Source organism: Neoarius graeffei, chromosome 15 (assembly GCF_027579695.1).
Source record: "Neoarius graeffei isolate fNeoGra1 chromosome 15, fNeoGra1.pri, whole genome shotgun sequence".
NCBI lineage: Eukaryota > Metazoa > Chordata > Actinopteri > Siluriformes > Ariidae > Neoarius > Neoarius graeffei.
The window spans coordinates 8,452,468-8,475,611 of record NC_083583.1 but is presented as its reverse complement, the minus strand read 5'-3'; the positions used below and the strand labels follow the sequence as shown (position 1 = coordinate 8,475,611).

The 23,144-nt window shown below is 41.3% G+C and overlaps 1 protein-coding gene across 1 annotated transcript in view; it reads left to right on the top strand.

Moving 5' to 3' along the window:
- Positions 1–23,144, top strand: part of cpne7 (copine VII) — a 171,555-nt gene that overhangs the window by 68,589 nt on the left and 79,822 nt on the right. The window contains exons 5-9 of the mRNA XM_060940814.1: positions 4,106–4,189; positions 4,316–4,405; positions 4,506–4,604; positions 9,796–9,882; positions 22,602–22,661. Of these exons, the coding sequence (XP_060796797.1) occupies positions 4,106–4,189; positions 4,316–4,405; positions 4,506–4,604; positions 9,796–9,882; positions 22,602–22,661 (420 nt within the window). The remainder of the gene's footprint in view (positions 1–4,105; positions 4,190–4,315; positions 4,406–4,505; positions 4,605–9,795; positions 9,883–22,601; positions 22,662–23,144) is intronic.

Here is a 23,144-nt window from a genome sequence, read left to right as displayed (position 1 = left end):
TTCAGCTCCAAGGGATCACGTCGAAGCGGCCAAGAGGGAGACCCTGATGTCTGGGCAGCACAAAGTCTCCATACACTTTGCACAGGCTTGCGACCTGGAGATGACACTTCAGTCTTGCCATCTGGTGAGAGCACAACATGGAAGACAGCAGTCACAAGTGATAAGTCCTTGCTCAATTGGGATAGAGTTGGATGCTACAGGTTGTCTTTGATGGTGGGAGGGGCCATTGAAGTCCCATTGTTCAGCTACTGCCCACCTCAAGCTGGGCAGCCCCTGGCCTATAAGGTGCTGATCTGCCACGGTCCACCTGCTTTGGTGGGTGCCTGAAGATTAGGGTAAATCCCAACAAGCAGATCATCAACTATGCACCAGGCAAACAACAAAAGGAGAAAACGAAGACTCCAGCTCTTTGGATAGCAAGCTGGAATGTATGGACCATGCGGTCTGGACTGACTGATGATCTTCAAGCTGTGGACGATGCTTGCAAAACTGCAGTGATAGATCATGAGCTGCACAGACTGAATATCAACATTGCAGCACTGCAGGAAACATGACTTCCAGACAGCAGATCCCAAAAGGAAGAACACTACACCATCTTTTGGCAAGGCAAAAGTGTAGAGGAACCAAGGGAATATGGAGTCGGCTTTGCGGTGATGAGCACACTGCTCTGCATGATTGAGCCTCCAACAGGCAGCACAGAGAGAATCCTCAAATTGCACCTCTCAACAGCGGAAGGCCCAGTAAACTTCATGTGTGTCTATGACCCAACACTGCAGTCCTTAGTGGAGGTCAAGGACCAGTTCTACGAGTCTCTGGATGCTGCAACTGGCATGATTCCATCATCAGAGCTTGTCTACCTACTGGGTGACTTTAATGCAAGAGTGGGTGCCGATCGAGAAGCTTGGCCAGATGTTCTTGGGCATCACGGTGCAGGGAGAATGAATGACAATGGTCAGAGACCTTCCAGAACAAGGCATGCCACAAAGTATCCTGGAGACACCCCAGATCAAAACACTGGCATCAGCTGGACTTAGTGCTTACCAGGCATGATTCCTTGAACAGCATCTGCAACACTAGAACCTACCACAGTGCAGACTGTGACACTGATCATTCCCTGATTGCCTCGAGAGTGAAGCTGAAACCAAAGAAACTTCACCGCTCCAAGCAGAAGGGCCAGCCACGCATTAACATCTGTAAGATGGCCTACCCTGACAAGAATGAGTTCATCGAGAGACTCAAGGAAACTCTGTCCAAGAGTCAGGAAGAGAGTGCCGAGGATAGGTGGAACTTCATGTGCAACGCCATCTATAATGCTGCAATCCTAACCTACGGCAAGAAGGAGCAAAAAATTGCTGACTGGTTTGAGGCCAACATCCAAGAGATGGAGCCTGTAATCAAAGCAAAGCGCAGTGCTTTGGTCAACTCCAAATGTGACCCATCTGAGAGGAACCAGCAGGCGTGGAAGGCAGCTCGATGCAAGGTCAAGCAGACAGCACTCAGCTGCGCAAATAACTACTGGCTGCAGCTGTCGGATAGTATTCAACAAGCTGCAGATACTGGAAACATCAGAGCCATGTATGAGGGCATCAAGCAGGCAACAGGTAAACTGACAAAGAAATCTACACCCCTGAAATCCAAGACAGGAGTGATCCTTACAGACCAAGAAAAGCAGCTGGCAAGATGGGTCGAACACTACCTCAAGCTCTACTCAGGTAGTGTTCGACCCATCTTGAGTGTTCGAAAACTCAGTCTCCCAGGAAGCACTTGATGCCATTGAGGACCTGCCTGTCCTGGAGGAGCTGGACTCCGTGCCCACCATGGAAGATCTGAGCAAGGCCATTGATGCTCTGTCAAGTGGCAAAGTACCAGGCAATGATGGTATTCCTCCAGAGGCCATCAAGTGCGGAAAGCCAGCCCTGCTGGAACCACTCCACGAGCTTCTCTGTCTGTGCTGGAGAGAAGGTAAGGTTCCCCATGACATGTGTAACACCAAGATCGTCACGCTATACAAAAATAAAGGTGACCGCAGTGACTGTAATAATTATCCGGGTATCTCCCTGCTTAGCATTGTGGGCAAGGTCTTTGCATGCGTGGTTCTTATCCGCCTGCAAGTACTCACCAACGACATGTATCCAGAGTCCCAGTGCGGGTTCAGGATGAAGAGATCCACAGTTGACATGATCTTCTCTGTACATCAGCTCCAGGAGAAATGCCAAGAACAACAGATGCTGCTTTACATTGCCTTCATCGATCTGACCAAGGCATTCGACCTTGTAAGCAGAAGTGGTCTGTTCCAGCTGCTGAAGAAGCTTGGCTGCCCCCCACAGTTGCTCAACATCACTGCCTCCTTCTATGACGACATGACTAGCACAATCAGCTTTGATGGAGTGATATCAGAACCCTTCACTATCAAGAGTGGCGTAAAGCAAGGATGCATTCTTGTGCCAACCTTGTTTGGCATCTTCTTCTCCCTGCTGTTGAACTATGCATTCAGAGATTCAGAAGAAGGGGTCTTCTTGCACAGTAGAAGTGATGGGAAGCTCTTCAGTCTGTCTTGCCTGAAGGCCAAGACCAAGGTCCACACAGTTCTCATTAGAGAGATGCTGTTTGCAGATGATGCAGCCCTGATCTCTCACACCCAAGAAGACCTCTAGCTGCTGATTGACAGGTTTGCCCATGCATGTGTGATATTTGGGCTGACAATTAGCATAAAGAAGACCTACATCATGGGCCAGGACATTCCTTCTGCTCCGTGAAGGTTGCCTGCGAAGGCTGGGAAACGTGCACCGCATGGAGGATGGCTGAATTCCTAAGGACCTCCTGTATGGGGAGCTAGCCACGGGACACTGTCCAACTGACCGTCCCATGCTGTGGTTCAAGGACGTCTGCAAGTGCAACATGAAACTGACAGACATCGACCCAGACAGGTGGGAGCAGTTTGCAGCTGACCACAGCAGCTGGCGTCACACTGTGAGAGAGGGCGTCAGGAGGGGTGAGGAGAAGAGAAATCTACAACTGCAGATGAAGAGAAAGCTGCAGAAGCAGAGACAGCAAAACCAGACCACTAGTCAGATGTCCGACTTCATCTGCAGGACTTGTGGCAGAGACTGCCATGCGACGATCGGACTACTGAGCCACATCAGACGCTGCTCTCAGCAAGTTTGAATCAACCAAGGTGCAACCATTGTCTCCTGAGACAGAAGGATGCCAACAACAAATTAATAACTTATTTTAATTTATTGATATAGAGTAATTTGATATATAAAATGTATATTTTTAATTTGTTTCATTTTTCATTATATACCATATTCTTTCTTTCTTTCTTTCTTTCTTTCTTTCTTTCTAACTTATTTTTAATTTTAATTTATTTATATACACATGCATTTGATATAAAATTAATATTTTTAATTTGTTTAATTTTTTTCATTGTATACCATATGCTTTATTTATTTATTCATTTATAACTTATTTTTAATTGTCATTTATTTATATACACATTCGTTTGATATATAAAATTTACATTTTTTATTTATGTTTCCTTTTTTCATTATATACCATAAGCTTGCTTTATTTATTTATTTATTTATTTATTTATTTATTATTAATAACTTATTGTAATTTATTTATATACAGTCATTTGATATAGTATAAACTTTATATTTTTAATTTATGTTTCCCTTTTCATTATATACCATATCTTTATTTATGTATTTATTTATCTATCTATGTATGTATTTATTTATTAATAACTTATTTTTAATTTTCATTTATTTATATGCACATGCATTTGATATAAAATGTATATTTTTAATTTGTTTAATTTTTCCATTATATACCCTATGCTTTCTTTCTTTCTTTCTTTCTTTCTTTCTTTCTGTATTTATTTCTTTATTTATAACTTATTTTTAATTTTTATTTATTTACATACACATTCATTTGATATGTAAAATTTATATTTTAAATTTGTTTTATTTTTTCATAATATACCACATGCTTTATTTAAAATTTTTTAAATCTTGCTTTTAATTTAATTGAATTTTATTTTCACTACTCACTTCAATCCTAACCAAAGCCTTGATGTGTGTGTGTGTGTGTGTCCCCTCAGGATCTCTTCAGCAAATCCGACCCATTCTTGGAGATTTATCGTATAAACGATGATGGCACAGAGCAGCTCGTACACAGAACAGAAGTGAGTTGCGTTACTTGACCAAAGACAGATCCGTTATTCCTCCTGTCATTCCTGTGTTGTGTGTTCCTAAAAAAAACCTAAAAAAAACCCCGAAACAAAACATATATATTTTTTTCCTCATCACAGATGATCAAGAACAACCTGAACCCTGTGTGGCAGCCATTCAAAGTCTCCCTCATTTCCCTGTGCAGCTGCGACGAGGACAGGAAGTTAAAGGTGCGTAAATGAATGAGAAGAAACAAGACACAAGTAACGGTTCATAAAAAGTGAATTAAATGTGTCCTCTGAAATAATGGTCCCTGGTGTTGACCCGCAGTGCCTGGTGTGGGATTATGACTCAAGAGGGAAGCATGACTTCATTGGCGAGTTTTACACCACATTCAAAGAGATGCAGCAAGCTTCTGGAGAAAACAAGGTCAGTGAGAGACGCTGCATTGATGTACATCACACGATTTAACTCATTTTCTTCCAGAGACATTTGAGAAGCTTAAAGAAATCAGGCTGATCGCCTTCATGCCATGCCGCACTGATGCAGTAATTCATGGTAAAGGAGCTCCAACCAAGTATTGAGTGTATAAATGAACAAACTTTTCAGAAGTTGGACATTTCTGGATTGTAAATCCTTTTTTGATTGATCTTAGAAAATACTCTAATAATTTGAGAAACTGGATTTCTGATTTTCATGAGCTGTAAGGCATAATAATCAAAATTAAAACAAAAAGACTTGAAATATTTCAGTTATCCAGTTATTGCACAAAATCGAGTCGTACATGAGCTGATAGCTGATGAGGCGCGTAGCACCAAGAGCATTTTTTATTTTAATTTTTTTTTGCAAATTTGATAAATAAAAACTTTATACAAAATGTCCAACAAAATCATTTCCGCTTAGAATGTAAACAAACTGGCGAAATGACAGGAGCAGTTTGTGAAAAATATGATAATAATAATAATTCTTGAAAAAAAAGATATGTTCTTACCATCAAATACTTTTATTCCATATTTTGTTGCTTTTTTGTTTTTCTGGGGTTTTGTTTTCGAGTAGAGTTTTTATTTTGTCCTTGGTTGGTTCAGCAACACGCTCCGCCATTTTGTTTTTCTCTACTCATGGTATATGAGCTGATATCCTGGTAGTAGAGTAGCCAATCAGAGCGTGCAACTGCTCATATCCAGTGAACATGGACAGAATATTTCACTTTACGTGTAATGAATATAGAATAAATGACCTTTTTGAATTTAATGATGAAAAAATGAACTTTTTCACAATATTCTAATTTTTTGAGATGCACTCATATCTATTTAATGTTTCATTCTGTATATTCATATTTTTGCTCCATATATTCCTTTCCAAATTAAACCTTTCTGCATAAAACATATTATAAAGACATAAAGAGCAATAAACAGCAAAGTCAACATTTGGTGTGACAAAATATTACTTAGTTACTTATCCTCTTGGCTCCCACTGGAGCATAAGGTCTCCACAAAATCCCTCCATCTGGCATGGTCTTTTGCCTTGGTCTCAGCCTCACTCCAGATGATCCCAATTTGCTTAAGTTCTGCTTCAACTGTCCTTTGCCAGATGTTCCTTGTGGGGTCCATTGCAGTGGAACCCTCGTGATATTTGTCTGTGGCATCCTCAACACATGTCCTAGCCATCAAAGTTGTCTATGCTGTATTTCGCTGACGATGCATGTGGTCTGGCTGAGCTGGAGGAGGTCCTTGTTGGAGATCTTGTTGGGCCAAAATATTCTGTTTATCCTCCTGAGACACCCATGGTGGAAACTGGACAGTGTTTCCATGTCGGACTTGGTGACTCTCCAGCATTCACTCCCATATAGAAGGATGGCCTTGACATTGCTGTTATAAATGCGGATCTTGGTCTTGCGGCTGTATTGCTTGGACTTCCAATGAACTTGAGCGGATGAAATGCTGCACTTGCCTTTGCCAGTCTGTTCTTGATGTCTTTCTTTGTTGCATCTTCTGTGCTGATTACTGACCCCAAGTATGTAAAATCGCAGACTTGTTTGATGGTAGTCCCTTCTATCCTGATGTTACTGGCATTGGTGGTATTGAAACACATCTCTTGGGTCTTGGCTGCATTTATCTGTAGCCCAGTTTGCCTTGCATAGTGGTTCAGTCTGTTTGTCTTGTCTTGCATATGGTCATATTTGAAGGAAAGAAGGGCAATGCCATCAGCAAAGTCCAGATCTTCAAGTGATCGCTTGTAACAAAATATTTGATCTTAGAAAATATGTCACAGTACCACAGTTCTTCTAGACACACCCTAACCGTTCCATTTGATTTCTTTTTTCAGCCTTGATTATGTTTTTTGTCTGAAGAGTGGTCTGTTATATAAAGTATTGCTTTCTTTATTTATACACAAACATTCTTCTTGATCACTTAATTTTTTTGGTTGAAAAAGTAATGTTTGAAGATCTAAAATATTTTTTGTACTGACTCAATAATGCAGAAGTCAGTATTCATACACTCTCAGAAAATAAAGTTCATTACTGTACCTTTAGGGGTACAGTGGTGCTTGAAAGTTTGTGAACCCTTTAGAATTTTCTATATTTGTGCATAAATATAACCTAAAACATCATCAGATTTTCGCACAAGTCCTAAAAGTAGATAAAGAGAACCCAGTTAAACAAATGAGACAAAAATACTATACTTGGTCATTTATTTATTGAGGAAAATGATCCAATATTACATATCTGTGAGTGGCAAAAGTATGTGAATCTTTGTTTTCAGTATCTGGTGTGACCCCCTTGTGCAGCAATAACTGCAATTAAACGTTTCCGGTAACTGTTGATCAGTCCTGCACACCGGCTTGGAGGAATTTTAGCCCATTCCTCCATATAGAACAGCTTCAACTCTGAGATGTTGGTGGGTTTCCTCACATGAACTGCTCACCTCAGGTCCTTCCACAACATTTTGATTAGATTAAGGTCAGGACTTTGACTTGGCCATTCCAAAACATTAACTTTATTCTTCTTTAACCATTCTTTGGTAGAGCGACTTGTGTGCTTAGGGTTGTTGTCTTGCTGCATGCCCCACCTTCTCTTGAGATTCAGTTCATGGACAGATATCTTGACATTTTCCTTTAGAATTCGCTGGTATAATTCAGAATTCATTGTTCCATCAATGATGGCAAGCCGTCCTGGCCCAGATGCAGCAAAACAGGCCCAAACCATGATACTACCACCACCACCATATTTCATAGATGGGATAAGGTTCTTATGCTGGAATGCAGTGTTTTCATTTCTCCAAACATAACACTTCTCATTTAAACCAAAAGGTTCTATTTTGGTCTCATCCGTCCACAGAACATTTTTCTAGTAGCCTTCTGGCTTGTCCATGTGATTGTTAGCAAACTGCAGACAAGCAGCAATATTCTTTTTGGAGAGCAGTGGCTTTCTCCTTGCAACCCTGCCATGCACACCATTGTTGTTCAGTGTTCTCCTGATGGTGGACTCATGAACATTAACATTAGCCAATGTGAGAGAGGCCTTCAGTTGCTTAGAAGTTACCCTGGGGTCCTTTGTGACCTCGTCGACTATTACACGCCTTGCTGTTGGAGTGATCTTTGTTGGTCGACCACTCCTGGGGAGGGTAACAATGGTCTTGAATTTCCTCCATTTGTACACAATCTGTCTGACTGTGGATTGGTGGAGTCCAAACTCTTTAGAGATGGTTTTGTAACCTTTTCCAGCCTGATGAGCATCAACAACGCTTTTTCTGAGGTCCTCAGAAATCTCCTTTGTTCGTGCCATGATACACTTCTACAAACATGTGTTGTGAAGATCAAACTTTGATAGATCCCTGTTCTTTAAATAAAACAGGGTGCCCACTCACACCTGATTGTCATCCCATTGATTGAAAAGACCTGACTCTAATTTCACCTTCAAATTAACTGCTAATCCTAGAGGTTCACATACTTTTGGCACTTACAGATATGTAATATTGGCTCATTTTCCTCAATAAATAAATTATCAAGTATAATATTTTTTGTCTCATTTGTTTAACTGGGTTCTCTTTATCTACTTTTCAGACTTGTGTGAAAATCTGATGATGTTTTAGGTCATATTTATGCAGAAATATAGAAAATCCTAAAGTGTTCACAAACTTTCAAGCACCACTGTACAACAGCTTGTCACTGGAGCAGTACCCTCTAAGGTACTTACTTGTATCCTTCATATGCTGCTTGGGAATATATATGTACCCTTTTGGCTCTAAAAAGGTACACATAGTTACCTTGAGGTCCAATAATGAGCCCTAGGGGGTACATTAGTGTAGATTGTACCTTGGGGAACATAAATGGACTCCTATTGTAGCTACCTCTATTTCTTACAGTCTATAGAACATTAATTCCAGGTTTAATTTATTATAAATATTTCACGAAAACCCCAAAAAGGCAAAAATAAAAGCCTTTACTCTGACAGGAAACTGAAAAGAGATGTACCAGAGTTTGCTTCTTTTCTAAATGAAAGAATTTTTAACCGTTTGTAGTTACATGTCTCGATGTGGAGTATCTGTGAAATTAGACATTAGACCTTATTACATTATAGCAGCTATAATCAATCCTTCCCTCATCAACCACCAGAAAATTAATCAACACCTTTCTACCAATTAGATTTGAGTTGTAGCATAAAAATATACAGTATTAATGTGACATGGGTCACAAAAAAACACAAAAAAACAGATGCTAGCTAGTAAACTTTTTAATTTGCACAAAGTAGTTCACATAACATTAGCTAGCTGCGTAAAGAACTTGCTAAATGTAATTACTTAAATTAAATTAATTAAATTTGTAATTTCGCTACATACTCTCCATTTTGTTCAAAAGTTATACATCGATCAGCCATAAAATTAAAACTACTGACAGATGTAGTGAATTATATTGGTTATCTCATTATAATGGTGCCTGTCAAGCGGTGGGATATATGAGGCAGCAAGACAACAGTCAGTTCTTGAAGTTGATGTGTTGGAAGCAGGAAAATTGGGCAAGCGTAAAGATCTGAGTGACTTTAACAAGGGCCAAATTGTGATGGCTAGATGACTGGGTCTGAGCATCTCCAAAATGGCACATCTTGTGGGGTGTTCCCGGTATGCAGTGGTTAGTACCTACCAAAAATAGTCCAAGGAAGGACAACCGGTGACAGGGTCATGGGTGTTGAAGGCTCACTGATTCACATGGGAACTGTAGAACAAACTGCTGAAAAAGTTAATGTTTTCTATTTTAGCCAACATTAACATTTTCAGCAGTTTGTGCTTGAGTAGCTCTTCTGTTGGATTGGACCATATGGGCTAGCCTTCATGCCCCATGTGAATCAATGATCAGTTACTCGATAATAGCCTAACATCAGCTTTGTGTTAAAGTAGCTAGCTACTAATCTCAGAATATGTCAGAATCCTGATATATGGAGCTACAGCTTAGCTATTGAGGTTAAACTATTATAAAGTATTCATTAAAAAAAACAGTATTTAATGCCAAGCGCTATCTCTTAGCCAAAGACGTAAAAATGAATCATGACATTACATAATCAAGGTTGTGCTTCCATGAACCAACTCAGCCTTGTTCTCCTCACTCTCTCACTGTGCTCCTGAAGGTCACATGGGACTGCATGAACCCAAAGTACAAAGCGAAGAAGAAAAACTACAAGAACTCTGGCCTGGTCTTCCTCACGGACATGAAGGTAGGAAGCATAAGTGGTGTGAATCCATCAGATACTTACCATGATGAGTTAATATTTATGGGAATGTAGTGTTATTAATGCCAGAGTATGTGTAGTGAGTGTGTCAGCTGAAGACATACCACATGTCATGGGTGTGTACATGATGTTGTGGTGTGTACATGGTGCGTGTCTTTTCAAGAAGTCCATCCATCCATCCATTATCTGTAGCCGCTTATCCTGTACAGGGTTGCAGGCAAGCTGGAGCCTATCCCAGCTGACTATGGGCGAGAGGCGGGGTACACCCTGGACAAGTTGCCAGTTATCGCAGGGCTGACACAGAGACAAATAACCATTCACACTCACATTCACACCTACGGTCAATTTAGAGCCACCACTTAACCTAACCTGCATGTCTTTGGACTGTGGGGGAAACCGGAGCACCCGGAGGAAACCCATACAAACACGGGGAGAACATGCAAATTTTTAAGAAGCCTTGTTTTTAAAAGAATAGCTTTTCCATTACCTCATTCTGCTGATGCTCCTTTCATCATGGGGTTAGATTCATTGAGAAAGGAATCAATACATAATTCTGTGTGGGTTGGTGTCAGATGAAGAGAAAAGAGAATATGGAGATTTCGTACAGCTCTGCTCTTCTACTCCAAACACAAATTTGAACACTAATTCTTTGTTATATAATACTTTCCAGAAATATAATTTTTTTAAACTGCTTAACACTTAAAAGACTGAAATTATTTAACTACTGAATTGACCAGTGTGCTTCTTTGGACTGTTTGAATTGTTAATGTTTATTCATATTGTAACACAGGATCAAATTTCTAATGTACAATTATCCATCCATCCAACCATCCATCCATCTATCCACCTATCCATCCATCCTTCCATCCATCCATCCATCCATCCATCCATTCACCTATCCATCCTTCCATACATCCATTCACCTATCCATCCTTCCATACATCCATTCACTTATCCATCCTTCCATCCATCCATCCATCCATCCATCCATCCATCCATCCATCCATCCATCCATCCATCCATCCATCCATTCACCTATCCATCCATCCTGCCATCCATCCATCCATCCATCCATCCATCCTTCTATCCATCCATTCACCTATCCATCCATCCATCCATCCATCCATCTATCCATTCATCTACCCATCCATCCATTTACAGTATCAATCCATCAAAGTTCAAATTTATTATAACAAAATAAACAATATAATTACAAGTTTACACCATCCCACGAATAGGTAATGAACTAATCTAGGCAAGAGGTGATATATTACATTCATAAATAAAGACAAAAAGAAAAAAATTCCAATCAATGAAGAAAATACTAACAGGGAACTCATCCTCATCTGGGTCATAACAGATAGCGTGATTATAAATAATTTGCTTCTATATCAGTGTCCTATAGAGTCACAAAGTATCACTGTGTAACCAGGAAATTCATTATAGATTTAACCTTAAGTCTATTTTGTTGAAGATATAAACCGTTTACTGCTGGAAACTTGAGAACAAAACTGTTCATGACAGCTGCAGTCCTAAAGTTAGCATGGTAATTGTAGTCCTCAGCCATCAGAGCAAAACTGTAAGTGTCTAGAGCCATCTTCCAAGTGCGACTTTCGACTGTCCATATGGGGCCGTCCTCCACAGGAGCGATGTGATGAGACTCCAGCCAGACGTAGGGCATCAGGATGGATCAGGTGAGTCTGGAGAGCAGAAGAGGTCAGCATCACTGGTGTCTCAGGATCGACATGTAACTTGACAGAGAGAGACAGACAGAGGGAAGAGATGGGTGAGAGAGAGAGAGAGAGAGAGAGAGAAACTACCTATGACAGCGTAACTAAAAGAGAGAGCCAGAAGGTACCGTAACACAGTTGTGAGGGAGCCCTGGGACATAAATCAGCAGCCACTCCACCATCAACAAACCCGAGTGAATGTAATCCATAAAGGCACTAAATATGGATGACATTATGGTGTACTATTAACATATTAACACGTTAATACTAGACCAGAACTATCTGAAATCGAGTAATGCCTGAGTATTACAGGGGTCAAGTCCAAGTCAAGATGAAGCTCAAATTAAAGTTCAAACTATAATAAATTTACAGATGACTCTGAATATTACTCTATAATACACAGTCATAGAAAAGAAATTATTGATAATCATACTATCCTCTCAAAGAATTCTTCCTCATGTTATCTCAGGGAGTTTTTCTTGCCACCATTCCCTTTGGCTTCCTCCAGATTACTGTACATTAATGTCCATTGTTAAAAGCACTATATAAATGCATTTGAATTAAACTGAATTGAACCAAGACTGAATCAAGATTGACACTGAAAACCATCAAATCCTTTTTGAGGCCTTTACTTTAACCAGTTGGTATCACATTCATTATGGATAACCATCTCATCTCATCTCATCTCATCTCATCTCATCTCATCTCATTATCTGTAGCCGCTTTATCCTGTTCTACAGGGTCGCAGGCAAGCTGGACCCTATCCCAGCTGACTACGGGCGAAAGGCGGGGTACACCCTGGACAAGTCGCCAGGTCATCACAGGGCTGACACATAGACACAGACAACCATTCACACTCACATTCACACCTACGGCCAATTTAGAGTCACCAGTTAACCTAACCTGCATGTCTTTGGACTGTGGGGGAAACCGGAGCACCCGGAGGAAACCCACGCGGACACGGGGAGAACATACAAACTCCACACAGAAAGGCCCTCGCCAGCCATGGGGCTTGAACCCGGACCTTCTTGCTGTGAGGCGACAGCGCTAACCACTACACCACCGTGCCACCCATGGATAACCATAATGGAACAATTGATTAGATTTTGATGCAAATCTAGATGTGTATGTGGGTCCAAGATATCATTTTTTGTCTGTTCCTAGCATAACTCAAAAAGTAGTGAATGGATTTGGATGAAATTTAGTGTACAGCTTTAGTATTATCCTTGGTTTAATTGACTTGATTTTGATGTTCGTAATATGTGGCTTGGTGGAGGTATGCACTTTACCAAGTGCCCTTCTAATTTGTTTATGCTGTGTTTGCATTATGAGTAGCTTGCTTTATGTTGTGTTTTTCTTGCCTTGGTGTAGCCCTTCCTAGTTTTTGGTTCTTTCCTTGAGTGTCTGCACTGACATCCGCCTCAGATTTGTTACTTCATTTGGCTTCATTTGTGCATCATGCCAATTATTAGGTTGATTTTCTAGGATAATGGTTCTTAAACTTTGTCCAGTGACCCCTCTTTCTATCCCAACCCGCTGATTTGACCGCATACTGTCATGGCTAACCTCCCTCAAGTGTTAACCACTGCATGAAATGGAAAGCAGAAGCCAAGCTGTTACAAATATAAGGGTTTATTATTCCCAACCAGTGCAATACAAAAAATATATGCGGTCTGGGTATGTGTCAGCCATCCAGATTGTAAATGGGGCACATCAGAGAAAACAATCTGTCAAAATCTGTCATGAAGGAAGGGGAGGAGAGGAACATGTACTACTATTACTGTTAATAATAACTACAGCACAATGAAATTGGAAAAATCTATCACACTTGTAAAAAAGGAAAATTATTCCCTCATCCACTGAAACAATTTTATTCTTTCACACAGTGTTCTCAATTTCTAAGCACAAACAAAACTGATCCCAGTACGCTGAAATGGATTTAATTAACTTGATATTTATTCAGCTAGTCTAAAGTCCCTCCCGTGCCAGGATCCTGTCTTCCCAGGCAGTCTCCCGTTCCAGTACTAACCAGCCCCTTAAAGCGCATTAGGTGGTGCCGAACTCCATTTCTGTAGCCCTCTGTCTCTCGCCTATACAGCTAGGGTTACGGTGGGGGGGCTAGTCCTCTGATAACCACGAGAGTTTGACTCTCCACTCGCATCTGTATTGCAGCATGCCTTGCCAGATGGCAGTAGGTACCATTTTTATGATGGTCTTTGGTGCGACCCGACCACAAGTAGAACTCGTGATCTCCTGATCAAGAGGCGTACACGCTAACCACTAGGCCAGCTCGCGGTATTCAGCTAGTACTGTCTCACAATAGTTATTACTTTTATATGGGTTTAATTTCTTTAACTTGCATGTGTTAATGAGGTGGGCGGGTCTGCTTACTCAAACATAACAGTTGAATTCTTGGCCTGATGCTGGACATAGTGACACAAAATTTTCCTCAAATCTACCGAACTGATGTCTGTATTTGTTTTTTATGTACACCAGTGAAGGAAATGTCTTCTCACGTAGGTACATTGACCCAAAAGGTGTAACAATGTCGGTTGACAATCCAGAGTATTCTTGCTCAATTAATAGCCAGAACTTATCCAGTGTTCTTTTGGCGTAACAATTCTGTAGCGTCTAATCACTAGAAAGATCGAACAGTGCATCTTCAAGCTCAGATGGTAGGTCATTGCTTGAATGGTTGGTGCATCCAGTTGTATTTCTCTAGAATTTCTCCTTGGGGAAATATTGATGGAATCCTCAGAGGTGGGTGGGAATCATCATGGCATGCATTCTCCTCCAAAAAAAATCACATAGCTCTGAAAATATTTAAAAATTCTGACTCTCCTCATGGGCTTCCAGCACTGCAAATTTTTCACAAAAGCATCCACTTTCTCTGAGATAGTCAGGATATTGCCATTAGGGCTTGAAGTGAGGAGCTCAGCATGTTTAACTTGCCAAATATGCCTACCTGGTTCGCAAGACTTCCATCCGTTTTGGGTCAGTGAGGTGGTGTATAATAGGAGCGAGCACATCTGAGAGGAAGATGTTCGCCTTGTGTCGCATCTCAAACAGGCGTGTAACGACTTTGACTCCTGCAATGCACCTTACTTCAGAATGTAAAAAAAAAAAAGACTTTTCCATCAGACTCCATTTCTTAACAGAGAAGTGAGAAGAGTCTGGTATGCAGTGCACATGATTTAATATAATTCACTCTTTTGGTTGCTGTTTGGAGAACGTCATTAAGCTCGAGCTCTAGTGGGAGCAAGGACCACCCTGTGGATAACGCAGTGGGTAAATTTGATATGTAGTGCGACACATAGAACTTCTGATTTCGGTCATAAGCTTGATGAAAATGTCATCACCTGTACACCTTCCCTCCACCACAGAGCAGAAGAGCATATCCTGTCACGAAAAATACCATTAAATATACAACATCCAATACACTATTCTTGTTGTAAAAAAAATTGCATTTCTTTGCTCGTTATTTGACCTGATATTTGATGTCACTATCAGTGTCATCATTGCGTTTGGAGATGGTGTCATTTGAGAGGAGGATTTGCTTAAGTGCACTTGCTGTCTTTTCACCATGCTTGTTATCACAATTTCAACAATTGTGTATGGCTTTGTGCTTTCGCAGTCAGGTGTGCCACTTCGTATGAAGCTGCTTAGGCTTTGGTGGGTAAACTAGCTTGCCCATGTATTACGGTCTTTTGCACAAGCAGCTCAGTTTCCTTTCTCTGAAAGAACAGATTTATGAACTTGGTCTGGTTTCAAGATGCTTCTTCATTTTGATTGGTTTTAAATTCTCATTTGCCAGATCATCACCACAAAGCACACATTAAAAATGGTGGTCCATTTAATTTCTGACTTGACAGTCAAGCCGTATCTTAGATATTCTTTCTGATAGTACCAACACTTAATGGAAGGTTCCTTCTTATTCTCACCAGTTTTATGTAGACCTATCCCACCTGAGGATCTCATGTAGGAAGAGACGGAACAGTAGACCAACTTGTAAATGGCTCTTCTAAACTTTTCACCAGTTTTTTCTGAAGCCACTGGCCCATTTTTCATTTCAGCTCGCCTGCAGCTCAAGCATTCATTACATTACATTAGAGGCATTTATCAGATGCTCTTATCCAGAGTGACATACATCATACCCAGAGCAGCCTGGGGAGCAGTTGGGGGTTAGATGCCTTCTCAAGGGCACTTCAGCCATTACTGCTGGTCCAGGGAATCGGACTGGCAAACTTTTGGTCCCAAAGCTGCTTCTCTAACCATTAGGCCATGGCTTCCCCTATTCAGTTTGTTTTTTGTTTTCTTTAATAAAGTAGGAAAGATTTGAGTTTGTGTAGACAGAGCATCTAGTCTGTTTATTTCTCTTGGAGGAACTGTATGGAAACAGTTTCAATTGACCATCTAGGATACTGAATTAAAAATGATAGAGTTAAATTGTAAAAAGTTAAATTTAACTTGTTTAATACGTTCAGACAGGAAAGCATCTCCCACTTTTTGGTGAACCCTCAAGGGTTTGCACTTCCCAGTTTAAGAAGCACTGCAGTAGCATACCGGAAAAGTGAAGCCAATGCGGAAGTGCTAAAATCTGCAATTCCTCAAGTGGTCACTAGAGGCTGGCTCCAAAAGCGAGTCATTTCCCATCCTTGACTTACAAGAGGGGCGGCACGGTGGTGTAGTGGTTAGCGCTGTCGCCTCACAGCAAGAAGGTCCTGGGTTCGAGCCCCAGGGCCGGCGAGGGCCTTTCTGTGTGGAGTTTGCATGTTCTCCCCGTGTCCGCGTGGGTTTCCTCCGGGTGCTCCGGTTTCCCCCACAGTCCAAAGACATGCAGGTTAGGTTAACTGGTGACTCTAAATTGACCGTAGGTGTGAATGTGAGTGTGAATGGTTGTCTGTGTCTATGTGTCAGCCCTGTGATGACCTGGCGACTTGTCCAGGGTGTACCCCGCCTTTCGCCCGTAGTCAGCTGGGATAGGGTCCAGCTTGCCTGCGACCCTGTAGAAGGATAAAGCGGCTAGAGATAATGAGATGAGATGAGATGAGACTTACAAGAGACGTCAAAGCAAAATAGAAACCTGGATGTCGGCCATGTTGGTGGAGATACAAATGCAGGGTCAAGTGACATTCCATACAAAACATAGTCACACGTGCACAACTCTCTTTGTTTTTCCACTGCTTTAAGCGTTCTTTTAGCTCTGCCATATCTTTGTGCTGTATATGGTTGTGGTCACAACAGTACTCGTGACCATGGCACGTTCCGATTTTTTAGAATTCCATCCACGATTCGGAAAGAGGGCGAGGAAACTCTGAGGCTTAGTATGGAGAGGAGACGAGGGGATCAGGACACTTCGTCCAATAGTTAAGACATTCCATCCAAAGCCTTTTTTGAATGAAAGCCCCATGAGAGCATTGCTCTGTGCCTAAAGATTTAACATGATCCAGCCGGCTTTAAAAATTAATAACTCGGCCAACGGAGCTTGCAGTGAAGCCACATTTGACAGGCACCTCTCTCTAAGCCTCCCCCTTGGAAAGAGCATGGTAGGACCATGCCTTGGCCTGGTATTTGCGAACGAAGCCCCCGCGAGAGCGCTGCTTGGCGCCTAAAGATTTAACATGATCCATACTATGGAACTCATTTGCTTTACAAAAATGTGTTTTGCGTCAGTCAAATTCCATTGAGAATTCCTCCCTTTTTTCGAACAAACAAATACCTGAAATATAAAATAACTGATACTGCGTATGAAAAAGGCTTTGGATGAAATGGTCATGGGACAAATGACCCGTATTCATACTTGATGGTCGGTAGAAGCATCTTATCTTCAGAAAAGCCTGACGTTTTAAAATAATATGGGTCAAAACCACACATATCTATCTTCGCTCGACCATTCAAATCGTGTTAATACTGAGAAAATTCAGCATTGTTTACAGACACGCTTTCAGCAGCTGCCATCCTGGTTGCTTTGTATATCCACCATCATGGTGGGCGCTCATGACGTAGCACATTTTGATCATGTGGTTGCAAGTCATCTATAGCTCCCCATGTTAAAATGTCCAACTTTACAGCGAAAACAAACATGTTTACAGCCTGGTACAAAAAACGGTTTCGGTCTCTATAGCTAGTTTCCCCCTGCATGACAACTGTATGGGGGGGATGAACTTTTATATAATTCAACAGTTTAAATTATATTGAGCCATACTGCACATTTATGCGTAATTAGGGGTGGGGCCAGTTTGAGTGACAGCTGGGTTTGTGTCATCTTGTTAGCCGCTAGCTGGCATTATCTCAGAACTTACCTCAGAAAATAAATAATTTATGAAACATTGCCTATTTTTGTCTAAGAGCTTTTCCATGCAAACACAACTTTTACACACTACTACACCTGGAAGTTACTTTAATTTGCTTTATTAGATTGTACTTACCTTTCAATATTTTTGATGCAGTCACTGCCGATGAAGTTTATCGGGGGCTCCCTTTCAGTAAATTAGGCTCAGACTGACAATTTTACAGCTTGAGCGACTAAAAGATGACACTCCTTGATCAAATGTTATTGGACGGTTACGCACCCAGTGATCTCATCTCATCTCATCTCATTATCTGTAGCCGCTTTATCCTGTTCTACAGGGTCTCAGGCAAGCTGGAGCCTATCCCAGCTGACTACAGGCGAAAGGCGGGGTACACCCTGGACAAGTCGCCAGATCATCACAGGGCTGACACATAGACACAGACAACCATTCACACTCACATTCACACCTACGGTCAATTTAGAGTCACCAGTTAACCTAACCTGCATGTCTTTGGACTGTGGGGGAAACCGGAGCACCCGGAGGAAACCCACGCGGACAACATGCAAACTCCGCACAGAAAGGCCCTCGCCAGCCACGGGGATCGAACCCGGACCTTCTTGCTGTGAGGCGACAGCGCTAACCACTACACCACCGTGCCCGCACCCAGTGATGTTTTTTGGAAACCATCTGTTGAGGTTATGGTCTGTATCTTATGGAGCGGCTTCTTTTCATTTAGCCAGTACCTTGTTGGCGAGCTTATTAACTTTGAGGCTCGTAGGCGTGTCCCAGCCATACTATTCCAGCGGCCAGGCTTCACTATCCCTGCCCCTTTCTCCATGTATGGACTCGCCAGGAGTTAGATGGAGTCCGGCGCTGCCAAGATGGCGGTGCCCATAGCCTCCTTATTTGAGCTTCAAACCTGCTCTTCAAAAATCCTGTGAGTGACAGTACAGAGGCTTTGTCCATTATTTTTACAGTCTGTGGTGTTAATACCATCACAAAGACAACATTGAAGACACAAACACATACTCTGTCCTTCTGGACAGCATTTCCTGGCTGATTCAATCCAGGTTCAAGAAGCCACCACAGTGATTGTTCATAATTACAGATGATGAGAGATGAGACTTTATTCTGTATCATGAAGAGCACAGGATTCAAAAACATGTTTGACCTACAGAGAGCTGTGTGACTTCAGACATGCCCCCTTGAGACACCAAAACACACCCTTTTTCCAGTTTCTACACCAAATCGGGATTAATTTGGACTACTTTCTTTTTGTTCTGTGTATCTGTGTGGTTTTTAGAGACATAGCTGGAGTGGAAATTTTGCTGAGACCTGGCAACTCTGGAAACCAGTGAAAATCTGACTCGAGCACAAATAATGTTCACCATAAAATGTTTACTTTTGTTACATTTTAAGACAAAATCTTATATTCCTGTTCTTGGCTGACAGGAGTGGAACCCAGTGTGGTTTTCTGTTCTGCTGTAGCCTCAAAGTTTGATGTGGTGTTCATTCTGAGATGCTTTTCTGCTCACCATGGTTGTAAAGAGCATTATTTGAGTTTCTGTCAGCTTGAACTGGTCAGACCATTCTCCTCTGACCTCTGTTATCAACAAGGTGTTTCTGACTACAGACCTTCTGCTCAGTGGATGTTTTTTTTCTGCACCATTCTGTATAATTTCTGTAATGTACGTGGTAGAGGTGGAGGTGAAGAGGCAGGACGTAATTGTGTGGAGTCAGCATAGTGTTGTAGTCAAGACCACCTAAACCGAGACAAAGTCATGACCAAGACCAGACTGTATCGAGACAAGACCAAGACTTTGAGGGATTGAGACCAAGTCAAGACCAAGACAAGTCAAGAACAGGACCAGACCAGTAGGTTTGAAAGGTAATGGCCATTAACAGTAACAAAAATTATGAATTAGCAATGAGTCACGTTATTGTTTGCATTTGAAGCAGGACATTTTACACCCAATCACAGTAACGATGTTAACAAATAAATCGGACAGTTTAGTGAAATCCCTGCAGTTGTGGTCTTGACTGGTTTTGAAATAAAATCCAGAGTCCTCTATGTTCAAGACTGAGACAAGACTAAGTAAAAAGGCACTTGATTCCGAGACAAGACCAAGACTTTCAAAAAGTGGTCTTGAGACCGGTCTTGAGTACTACAACACTAAGACACACAGAATATATCGGCTTTGAATTGTGTTTATTGTTACAAAATACTAGCTTTTTATCTTTATACCTACAACCCCGATTCCAAAAAAGTTGGGACAAAGTACAAATTGTAAATAAAAATGGAATGCAATGATGTGGAAGTTTCAAAATTCCATATTTTATTCAGAATAGAACATAGATGACATATCAAATGTTTAAACTGAGAAAATGTATCGTTTAAAGAGAAAAATGAGGTGATTTTAAATTTCATGACAACAGCACATCTCAAAAAAGTTGGGACAAGGCCATGTTTACCACTGTGAGACATCCCCTTTTCTCTTTACAACAGTCTGTAAACGTCTGGGGACTGAGGAGACAAGTTGCTCAAGTTTAGGGATAGGAATGTTAACCCATTCTTGTCTAATGTAGGATTCTAGTTGCTCAACTGTCTTAGGTCTTTTTTGGCGTATCTTCCGTTTTATGATGTGCCAAATGTTTTCTATGGGTGAAAGATCTGGACTGCAGGCTGGCCAGTTCAGTACCCGGACCCTTCTTCTACGCAGCCATGATGCTGTAATTGATGCAGTATGTGGTTTGGCATTGTGATGTTGGAAAATGCAAGGTCTTCCCTGAAAGAGACATCGTCTGGATGGGAGCATATGTTGCTCTAGAACCTGGATATACCTTTCAGCATTGATGGTGTCTTTCCAGATGTGTAAGCTGCCCATGCCACACGCACTAATGCAACCCCATACCATCAGAAATGCAGGCTTCTGAACTGAGCGCCGATAACAACTCGGGTCATCCTTCTCCTCTTTAGTCTGAATGACACGGCGTCCCTGATTTCCATAATGAACTTCAAATTTTGATTCATCTGACCACAGAACAGTTTTCCACTTTGCCACAGTCCGTTTTAAATGAGCCTTGGCCCAGAGAAGACGTCTGTGCTTCTGGATCATGTTTAGATACGGCTTCTTCTTTGAACTATAGAGTTTTAGCTGGCAACGGCGGATGGCACAGTGAATTGTGCTCACAGATAATGTTCTCTGGAAATATTCCTGAGCCCATTTTGTGATTTCCAATACAGAAGCATGCCTGTATGTGATGCAGTGCCGTCTAAGGGCCCGAAGATCACGGGCACCCAGTATGGTTTTCCGGCCTTGACCCTTATGCACAGAGATTCTTCCAGATTCTCTGAATCTTTTGATGATATTATGCACTGTAGATGATGATATGTTCAAACTCTTTGCAATTTTACACTGTCGAACTCCTTTCTGATATTGCTCCACTATTTGTCGGCGCAGAATTAGGGGGATTGGTGATCCTCTTCCCATCTTTACTTCTGAGAGCCGCTGCCACTCCAAGATGCTCTTTTTATACCCAGTCATGTTAATGACCTATTGCCAATTGACCTAATGAGTTGCAATTTGGTCCTCCAGCTGTTCCTTTTTTGTACCTTTAACTTTTCCAGCCTCTTATTGCCCCTGTCCCAACTTTTTTGAGATGTGTTGCTGTCATGAAATTTCAAATGAGCCGATATTTGGCATGAAATTTCAAAATGTCTCACTTTCGACATTTGATATGTTGTCTATGTTCTATTGTGAATACAATATCAGTTTTTGAGATTTGTAAATTATTGCATTCTGTTTTTATTTATAATTTGTACTTTGTCCCAACTTTTTTGGAATCGGGGTTGTATATAATTTTACCCCTGCTCCAAAGGAGGGGGGTATACTGGTGTTTTTTACCTCTGTCTGTCCGTCCATCCATCTGTCCATCCATCCGTATCTTCGTCCGTCTGAAACACCCTTTTTCTCAGCAACCACAAATCATAGCCACTTGGTACCAAGCTTCAGCTTGGGGTTCTATAGCGTGTATACCGTTTTCAGGTCTGTCGCACATCAGCTTCCTGTTTAACGACTGAATGTATTTACGAAACATATAGCTTGGATTTACAACAATTTCGTAACACTTTTCTCAGCAACTACAAATCACAAATGCTTGATATTTGGTACCGAGCTTCAGCTTGGGATTCTATACTGTCGCACATCGATTTCCTGTTTACCGACTGAATGTATTTACGAATAATATTGGGTGGATTTTGACGCTATTTCAAGAAGCAAAATGCTATTTCAGAATGACAGTTTACCAGGATGCTATTTGAAATCCCTGGGGAGAGACACTGCTCTTTACTTACTTGTTTCAGGGTTAATTATTTGTTGAAGTCAACATTCATAATAAGTGTCCTATTCCTTCGATTGCTTGCATTCTGATATAAGCGGGGGGGGGGATACGTAATTGAGCAGTAGCTCACAGTTGATCTTGTTTAATCCTGATTTAAAAACCTACTCACTGTTCTTGAAGTATCAAGCAACATCATTTAAATGTCAATTGTGCCCACGATTCATGCAATCCATTGCAGGAAAATGACTGCAAGCATCTGCTCTGATATCTGACTATTTTTGCTGCTCATCTCACCAGGTCACTGTGTTCTGAGATTTATGCTGAGTTCTCTGTTCCACAGCTCCACAGAGTTTACTCCTTCCTGGACTACATAATGGGAGGATGCCAGATACATTTTACAGTAAGTACCACAATGCCAAATGCAAGCTTATTCCTAAACAATGTGGAATCCATTCTCTGCTTGCTAATGCATGTACATTTCTGCACTTCTGCCCTCTTCTCCATGGGCTTTTCCCATCATACTGAATAAACACTTGCTATATCACGTTGTCAAATCATCTTGGCTGGCTCGCTTGCACTTTCGGTTTTCCCCAGAGTGTGGAATTGAATCATTGTTGCTTGAAAATGTCTAGAGGCAACAGCATGAATGAACTAAAATCTCTGCCAGTCCCCAGACTCTCAATACCAACCCTGCCAGGAGGAGAGCGATCAAGAAAATTAATGAGTAAATATTCATGTGAATATTCATTTGGGATGAACATGGGTAAAAGAATATGAAAATTTATGTTTTTGTGAAATAAAATGTTGATGCCTCACAGCTCCAGGTTTCTGGGTTCAGTCCTAACCTCCAGTTACTGTCCTTGTGAAATTTCGTATGCCCTCC